The 10,187-nt window shown below is 33.0% G+C and overlaps 1 protein-coding gene across 1 annotated transcript in view; it reads left to right on the top strand.

The window, feature by feature from the left end:
- Nucleotides 1-5,255: 5,255 nt before the first annotated feature.
- The window catches only part of LOC126889371 (glutathione S-transferase 1-like), a 134,413-nt gene continuing 129,481 nt past the window's right edge, over nucleotides 5,256-10,187 (top strand). Inside the window, exon 1 of the mRNA XM_050657625.1 lies at nucleotides 5,256-5,457. Within this exon, the coding sequence (XP_050513582.1) occupies nucleotides 5,317-5,457 (141 nt within the window). The 5' untranslated portion in view covers nucleotides 5,256-5,316. The remainder of the gene's footprint in view (nucleotides 5,458-10,187) is intronic.

Raw genomic sequence — 10,187 nt, 5'->3', positions numbered from 1 at the left:
AGACAACTCTTTTCCTCTTTTTTCACAGGAATCAAAATTGTCTCTCAGACTCAATGCATACTCCTTTAGAGATTTGTATGTTGCAAGTCACATTCAAGTCTGTAGCAGATAATGTTTTGCTACTCTTGTCAAAACGTTCTAAAAACCGTACCACGTGTTTAGTAGAATAGACATTCTCTTATTTGAAAAATTGTTTACCGATTTCAATTCAATTAGTAAAATTTTTTTACCAAAAAAGTTTTTTTTGACAATACGCCACGGCCCCCTTTTGCTTGCGCCTAGTGGTAAATCCGGCACTGCTGTAACTTCAAAACAGCCCTAGTTAGGTTGCTTAATTATTATAAACAAAGTAGCCGTCAGTTAAATAAGAACAGTGGCTAACCGTAAGTTGGACCGTAATTAACCTAGGCGAAAAGTTTTTTTTGAAAATTCATGTGAAAATACTTGATTTTCAAATCCTATTGTAGTTTTAGCCTACAGTCAATATTAACAAAGTTATTCAAATTGTTTATAAGCCAAAAATGACTCTACTTTAGTAAAATGTTTTCGGAGTGATAAAAATAACTTTTTAATGACTTTTTTTAAACACGTTGCAAACATGACTATTCTTCTTTCATGTGATTTCCACAGAACTGCTAGATCATTATTATTTTCTGAACAATAACATTGCGAAAAAAAGCTCTTTGGGATAAATAGATTTAATAAAATTTAAAATAATTGACGAATTGTCTTAAAATTTTTTGTACGTTATATTATGGACTATTTTATTCAACTTTTTGTGCAATATGAAAGTGTTGAAGTAATTTTCGCAAAAGCTAGCAAATTTTTTATTTTCGAAATTTTAATCTTATTTTGCAATTTCCGAAGCAACAAATGATCGGACCAAAATTCAAAAACTGTCATTTTAAACCTTTGCTTATCTACCAAAGGGTGAATACTTTAAATAAGATATTTGATATTTTCATTATCCTATTTTTACCTGTAGCGATTTAAACGAAAAAACTGCTATCTTTGACCCTTATTTGTTAATAACTAAAATTCTCGTCCAAACTGTGACGGGCATTTTTGTATTTATGATGTATTAGGTATATAGTACTCAAAAAACTTATTTACAACCTGGCTGCTCAAGTGTCCCGAACATGGTATATTTTTGCCTTATTTCCCTGTTCTATTACTGTAGAAAGATCATCTACATCTATTATATTCCGCACTATCCCGAAAACTTGTTGAGCAGCGCTGATTGACACAACAAAGCAGTAACATTGTTATACATAAAGATGTAATAGATTCGGTTATTTGGTCTACTAGTAGAGATGGCGGTTTTTGATAAAACACCGGTTTTCGGTTATACCGGTTTTTTTTGCTTACGGTTTAACCTGGCGGTTATAACCGGCCAAAAAAAACGGTTTTTGGAAAAATCGGTTTTCGGTTTTTTTAAATCCAATATGTTACAAAGTTACATTTGCAATACACTTTAGTTTGCGATACTCCATTCGACTCGATATCAATATGATCAAAATTAGTACTATCGAAAGAACATGTATTACTTTTAACACGTTTGTATATTTGTAGAATAGGTACATTTTAACTCATTTAATACTTCCTGTATGAGTCTATCGTTTTGAAAACGTAGGGAAATTCTTGGAGATTCGTATTCGTAATCAGTAATTCTATATTCATAGTCAGAGCATTATTTTTGGTAATCAGAAAAAGTCATTCACCCACTTTCAATGTCAACAGTTAATTGTGAAAAATAGTTGATGTTTGCGTCTAATTAAACCAGATCACTTCTTATGTAAATATTATGATTACAAATACCTTTTCAAGGAAATATAATAAAACTTAATAATTGTTTCTGGCTGATGTGAGATTACACTTTCAGTTTGCTTCTGTATTTTATAAAGAAAATAAAATTTGAATTATGGTTTTGTTTGGAATAATTACTTCAGAATAATAATTATGATTGGGATCCAAAATAATACCAGGACGGGGTCGAGTTCGCTCCCAATGGTAAGAATTTTACCTGAACTAAAAAAGGTAGAGTCCGAATTGGCTGCCATAGACAAAATTTATTTTACCTAAACATGTCGAAAATATCACCCAGCGTTGTCACTTCTTTCAAATTTTCTCTTTTTGTTAGAAACAGGTACCTTCCTAGAAATATCTATGGGAAAGGAGGAAGACATAACCCTTCGGTCCTAACTTAACTTTCGGGTATTAAAGTGTAGAGCGCAAACCGGCCGATTTCAGGTAAGAGCGCAAAACGGTCGAGCGCATACCGGCCGACACCGATAATTTGTGTTAAAATTGCCACATATGCCAATGTTGAACTAAAACAAACTCTAAAAGTATTTGTCTAAAAGTATAATTTTCCTATAAAAAGTCTATATCACTATGTAAATTTCCTAAGCAGTATAAATATTACACGATTTGGCAACAATGTCTAATGTTTCCGCGATTATATGAGAGCCTACCCGCATTCATGCGGGAGCCAATTCGTACCCTTCTAAAATATACCTGAACGAAGCGGAGCGAACTCGACTTCACGCAATACCAAACCTAATACTAATCACCGTAAAAACCTAATAACCGGTTTTTACTTTAAAAAGAAATAACCGGTTATAACCGGGACAAAAAAACAACCGGTAAAACCGGTTATTGCGAAGTAAAAAAACCGGTTTTAGGTTTAAACCGGTAGGTTTTTCCCATCCTATCTACTAGTAATAAAGTAATCAACATCAAATAGAAAATAGTTTTGATTTATAGTTAGTAGATAAAGAAAATCACTGGCAATATCGTATCAAAAAAAATCAATATTTATTACCGATTATTTGTAAAATACGATTAATTTCTTCTCCAACAATTCCATTCATAGTGCAGCCGATATGTGAAACAATTGTGCATTTAATGATAAAAGTATACCTATAATTTGAACCACATACATATACTGCATATATAAAGGTTCAAATTTAGATATGAGGCCATCTCAGATTTCGCCCTTTACAAAAATGGCGGGGATTCAAAATGGCGACTATACATTGTGACTAATAGCACGATAACTTTTGAACTAGACTTCAGATTTCAACCAAAATTGATACATAGTTTCTTTTTTTGATGTATAAGATCGAGGTCTTGAACTGGAAGAATCGGTTTACCAGAACTTGTGTTTTTCCTGGTTTTGTTGTAAAAATATGCTGTTTTTTTACAATTCTTTCACCCTCTATGTATTAATTTTTCAAAAAGTTAATACCGCCATTGAAAAGAGCGTAAAAATATTTTTTAGGAAATATTTTTAACCTTTTAGTTATGTTAATTACCATTTAATAAATGCAAAACGCAGCTTCACATGTACCTATATGCGGCAGATTCGTGCAAATATTATAAGAATTATTGTGAATTTAATGGTAGAAGCATATAATTTGGACCAGATATACTACACATATAAAGGTTCAAATTTAGATGGGAGGCCATCTCAGTTTTTATTCCTTTTAGAAAAATAGCGGGCATTCAAAATGGCAACTATACATATGTGACTAATAGCACGATAAATTTTGAACGAAACGTCAGATTTCAACCAAATTTGGTATATAGGTTCTTGTTTTGATGAGTAATATCGAGGTCTTGAACCGGAATAATCGGTTTACCAGAATTTGTGTTTTTACTGTTTTTTTTATGTAATAATATGTTGTTTTTTTTCAATTTTTTCACCCTGTATATATAAATTTTTCAAAAAGGTAATAACGCCATTAACGCCAGTAAGTATATTTTTTAGGAAATATTTTAAACCCCAGTTGTGTTAATTACCATTTAATAAATACATAACGTATGTTCACATGTACCCATGGGCGGCAGATTAATTTTGAATGCCCGTCATTTTTGTAAAAGACTAAATCTGAGATGGCCTCATATCTAAATTTGAATCTTTGTATGTGTAGTATGTGTGGTCCAAATTATATGCTTCTACCATTAAATGCACAATAATTCTTATATTATTATTTGCACGAATCTGCCGCACATAGGTACCTACATGTGAAGATACGTTATTCATGTATTAAATGGTAATTAATGTAACTAAAGAGTTCAAAATATTTCCTAAAAAATATTTTTACGCTCTTTTCAACGCCGGTATCACTTTTTGAAAAATTAATATATACAGGGTGAAAGAATTGAAAAAGAAACAACATATTTTTACATAAAAAATACAGTAAAAACACAAATTCTGGTAAACCGATTCTTCCGGTTCAAGACCTCGATATTATTCATCAAAAAAAGAACCTATATACCAAATTTGGTTGAAATCTGACATCTCGTTCAAAAGTTATCGTGCTATTAGTTACATATGTATAGTCGCCATTTTGAATGCCCGCCATTTTTGTAAAAGGAACAAAAACTGAGATGGCCTCGTATCTAAATTTGAACCTCCATATATGTGTAGTATATGTGGTCCAAATTATATGCTTCTACCATTAAATGCACAATAATTCTTATAATATTTGCACGAATCTGCCGCATATAGGTACATGTGAAGATACGTTTTGCACTTAATGAATAATAATTAACATAAGTAAAAAGTTAAAAATATTTCCTAAAAATATTTTTACGCTCTTTGTAATGGCCGTATTAACTATTTGAAAAATTAATATATACACGGTGAAGTGATTGAAAAAAAAACATATTTTTACATAAAAACCAGGAAAAACACAACTTCTGGTAAACCGATTCTTCCGGTTCAAGACCTCGATCTTATACATAAAAAAAGAACCTATATACCAAATTTGGATGAAATCTGAAGTCTCGTTCAAAAGTTATCGTGCTATTAATCACATATGTATAGTCGCCATTTTGAATCCCCACCGTTTTTGTAAAAGGTAAAATCTGAGATGGCCTCCTTTTTAAATTTGAACCTTTATATAGTAGAAAAAATGAAAGACTACCCATGAACGAACATATAAAATACGCTGTATTTTCCTGTCACCGTGTCACAAAAAAAATTTGGCCAGCGCAAGTGCATGTAATAATTATATAAACTGTTCTTATAATACTGGTACTGGTTTATTACTTTCTGGAATATAGAAAAGATGTGTTTAACATGATCGCTCATGGGTATTCTTTCATTTTTCCTACTATATATGTAGTATATATGGTCCAAATTATATGCTTCTATCATTAAACGCACAATTCTTATAATATTTGCACGAATCTGCCGCACTATCAATACATCTGCTGTTATCGTGTACTAAGAAAAAATAATATGTACTACACAAATAGTATTTTCTGAGATATTGTGCTCGTTCTGAACTTAAACATCCGTTGAAGATGGCTCCAACTTTGTACATGCTCGAAGCTAGTCCTGCTGTAAGGTCGGTAATTCTATGTGCCATGGCTCTAGATTTAAAACTTAACGAGAAAGAAGTTAATCTTCTTACTGGAGAACACCTTACACCAGAATTTCTCAAGGTAATCATTTCATTTATTGAAACAATAAGGTATATTAAAAAGGACTATTTAGAGGCCGTTATATGCAAAACCCTCTCTTTGCTATTTACTTTTAATTTGATTTACTTTTAAGGAGAAACAAAAAACATTGCAGCTTTCATGTAAACAATATTTTCGAATTATTATATTTTTTAGCCAATACAATAAATTAATTAATCATAAGTAATGCTGATCGTAAACTTAAATCTATAACAGTTTTTGAAAAGAAATTTTTTGTTTTTCACAATGAGAGAGTTTTGCAAATAAAATTAATGACTGAAACTCATTAAAGTTTTTTTAAATGAAAAGTTTGTTAACTAAACAGTAAATAACGTGTTGCAAACATTAAAATAAGGTTTTCAAATAACAAAATTCAGTTTCAAGTATCTTTTCTTAAAAAAACTAAGAAATAAAAAGTAAAAAATTAAATGATTTTAGTGTAGTTTTCATTTTCATACAAACTTGGTCACCTTCACTTCTTATTGTAGTTACAGCAGTTTGCTTTAGGATGTGATTGTAGAATTCTAGCTCTGGTAATTTTCCAGTCTTCAGCATAATGCTTATCCAGCAAAACTAATAATTGAAACATTACCGCCTTTAAGTTTGTTGCGTAGTTCACCTGGCCAACTTCATGAAAACAATAGTATATTGTACAAGTGAGAAAAAAGACATATTTCTCACGAGCGCAGAAGTTGTTGTAACCCCCCCTTTCCAGTAGTTGTAACCCCCACTTAGGATCATCCTGGTTACGCCTATGCTGTTTCTTACCCAGTTATTAATGTTATCCACCTTGCATCTCCGTCGTATATCTGTACTTCTAGCTCTGTCCCATAGAGTCTTACCATCGATTTTTCGAAGGGGTTTTCATCTCCGCTATTTCGAGCAATCTGTTTGTCCTCTCTGTGTCGGGTCGTGTTTCTGCCGCGTATGTCATTATTGGTCTGATGACTGTTTTGTAAATTCTGCCTTTCATTTCTTTTCCCATATTTTTATTTCTCCATATTGTGTCATTCAGGCAACCTGCGGCTCTGTTTGCTCTATTCCCTTGATCTTCCACTTCTGTTTCGAGCCTTCCGTAGCTAGATAGTGTGATGCCTGGATATTTAAACTCCATCACTTGTTCTATTATCTGACCTTCCAGCTCCATTTACATCTTATTGGATCTGCTGTTATAACCATGCATTTTGTCTTTTTGAGGAAATTAACATGTTAAATTTTCTGGCGATTATGTTGAATTGGTGCAGCATACAGCATACGTTGTAAATCATCTTCATTTGAGAGATTAGTATTGCATCGTCCGCATAGCAGATTATTTTAAGTTGTTTTTCTCCCATTTGGTATCCTTTTTTAGTTCCTACTTTTTTATTATTTCGTCCATAATCAGGTTGAACAATAAAGGACCCAAGGAATGCTCGAATAGGTAACCAAGTAATACCCAGAATACATATACAAGTATGTAGGTATTTAATATTCTTAACATTTATATACGTTATTTATTTAAAATTCTAATTAACAGTTATTTTTGAACAGTTTTGAAAGGTTAATCCTGATAAGTTTTGCTTCAACACATTTTTAAATGAAAACTTCTTTAGGGGCGTTGTGCTTTTTTTGGATGGGGTAAAAGCATTGAATTCGCGACCGTCATCGCACTATTTGGATGGGGTAAAAGCATTGAATTCGCGACCGTCATTGCGACCGTCATCGCGACCGTCATCGCTACCGTCATCGCTTCGGCGATGTATATATATATGTATGTATATATATATATATATATATATATATATATATATATATATATATATATATATATATATATGTAAATAATATACGAAATTAATATTCACACCTCCGTCTTTCCTACCATTCGTAGACCGGTTTCTGCATTATTGCGTCATCAGTACGACTTTATAGGAAAGACGAAGATGAGAACATTCCTTTCGTATATCTGAGGCCGCGATGCAGCCAAAAAGTCATTCAAAGACTGGTGCAATCTGAATTATTTGCAAACAATCTACCTACTTGTTTTGGTAATGAAACCTGTATAGCCTTCCACTTTGAAGGCACTAGATGGCGCCCGGTATTTAAAATAAAATACCTAGAACGCCGAAAACAAGAGGCAATAATTGCTGCTTTCTACTTTAACAAAAGTATGAAAATAATGTGTAAATAATATACGAAATTAATATTCACACCTCCGTCTTTCCTACCATTCGTAGACCGGTTTCTGCATTATTGCGTCATCAGTACGACTTTATAGGAAAGACGAAGATGAGAACATTCCTTTCGTATATCTGAGGCCGCGATGCAGCCAAAAAGTCATTCAAAGACTGGTGCAATCTGAATTATTTGCAAACAATCTACCTACTTGTTTTGGTAATGAAACCTGTATAGCCTTCCACTTTGAAGGCACTAGATGGCGCCCGGTATTTAAAATAAAATACCTAGAACGCCGAAAACAAGAGGCAATAATTGCTGCTTTCTACTTTAACAAAAGTATGAAAATAATGTGTAAATAATATACGAAATTAATATTCACACCTTCGTCTTTCCTACCATTCGTAGACCGGTTTCTGCATTATTGCGTCATCAGTACGACTTTATAGGAAAGACGAAGATGAGAACATTCCTTTCGTATATCTGAGGCCGCGATGCAGCCAAAAAGTCATTCAAAGACTGGTGCAATCTGAATTATTTGCAAACAATCTACCTACTTGTTTTGGTAATGAAACCTGTATAGCCTTCCACTTTGAAGGCACTAGATGGCGCCCGGTATTTAAAATAAAATACCTAGAACGCCGAAAACAAGAGGCAATAATTGCTGCTTTCTACTTTAACAAAAGTATGAAAATAATGTGTAAATAATATACGAAATTAATATTCACACCTCCGTCTTTCCTACCATTCGTAGACCGGTTTCTGCATTATTGCGTCATCAGTACGACTTTATAGGAAAGACGAAGATGAAAACATTCCTTTCGTATATCTGAGGCCGCGATGCAGCCAAAAAGTCATTCAAAGACTGGTGCAATCTGAATTATTTGCAAACAATCTACCTACTTGTTTTGGTAATGAAACCTGTATAGCCTTCCACTTTGAAGGCACTAGATGGCGCCCGGTATTTAAAATAAAATACCTAGAACGCCGAAAACAAGAGGCAATAATTGCTGCTTTCTACTTTAACAAAAGTATGAAAATAATGTGTAAATAATATACGAAATTAATATTCACACCTCCGTCTTTCCTACCATTCGTAGACCGGTTTCTGCATTATTGCGTCATCAGTACGACTTTATAGGAAAGACGAAGATGAGAACATTCCTTTCGTATATCTGAGGCCGCGATGCAGCCAAAAAGTCATTCAAAGACTGGTGCAATCTGAATTATTTGCAAACAATCTACCTACTTGTTTTGGTAATGAAACCTGTATAGCCTTCCACTTTGAAGGCACTAGATGGCGCCCGGTATTTAAAATAAAATACCTAGAACGCCGAAAACAAGAGGCAATAATTGCTGCTTTCTACTTTAACAAAAGTATGAAAATAATGTGTAAATAATATACGAAATTAATATTCACACCTCCGTCTTTCCTACCATTCGTAGACCGGTTTCTGCATTATTGCGTCATCAGTACGACTTTATAGGAAAGACGAAGATGAGAACATTCCTTTCGTATATCTGAGGCCGCGATGCAGCCAAAAAGTCATTCAAAGACTGGTGCAATCTGAATTATTTGCAAACAATCTACCTACTTGTTTTGGCCGTCTTTCCTATAAAGTCGTACTGATGACGCAATAATGCAGAAACCGGTCTACGAATGGTAGGAAAGACGGAGGTGTGAATATTAATTTCGTATATTATTTACACATTATTTTCATACTTTTGTTAAAGTAGAAAGCAGCAATTATTGCCTCTTGTTTTCGGCGTTCTAGGTATTTTATTTTAAATACCGGGCGCCATCTAGTGCCTTCAAAGTGGAAGGCTATACAGGTTTCATTACCAAAACAAGTAGGTAGATTGTTTGCAAATAATTCAGATTGCACCAGTCTTTGAATGACTTTTTGGCTGCATCGCGGCCTCAGATATACGAAAGGAATGTTCTCATCTTCGTCTTTCCTATAAAGTCGTACTGATGACGCAATAATGCAGAAACCGGTCTACGAATGGTAGGAAAGACGGAGGTGTGAATATTAATTTCGTATATTATTTACACATTATTTTCATACTTTTGTTAAAGTAGAAAGCAGCAATTATTGCCTCTTGTTTTCGGCGTTCTAGGTATTTTATTTTAAATACCGGGCGCCATCTAGTGCCTTCAAAGTGGAAGGCTATACAGGTTTCATTACCAAAACAAGTAGGTAGATTGTTTGCAAATAATTCATATACATATATATATATATATATATATATATATATATATATATATATATATATATATATATATATATATATATATATATATATACATTCATTTATAGTACAATCCTGAGCCTTCGATAGTAAAACTTAAACACAAACCTGAACCACGTTAACCATCCTGAACCTGTATATTGGTTCAGGATTGTTTTCCTTTTATAACTGACATATATTTTTAAACTTACAATATAAATAATTTTTTTAAACTAGTGGTGTCATCAGCGGACAAAACTGATTAACTTTTAATTCAATATGTCACTTGGAATCCGAGAGAAACCTGTTTGTAGTATGGTTCAGCA

The sequence above is a fragment of the Diabrotica virgifera genome, chromosome 8 (genome assembly GCF_917563875.1).
Source record: "Diabrotica virgifera virgifera chromosome 8, PGI_DIABVI_V3a".
NCBI classification, from domain to species: Eukaryota; Metazoa; Arthropoda; class Insecta; order Coleoptera; family Chrysomelidae; genus Diabrotica; species Diabrotica virgifera.
Note: the sequence above shows the minus strand (reverse complement) of the source record. Positions and strands in the feature narration are given on the sequence as shown.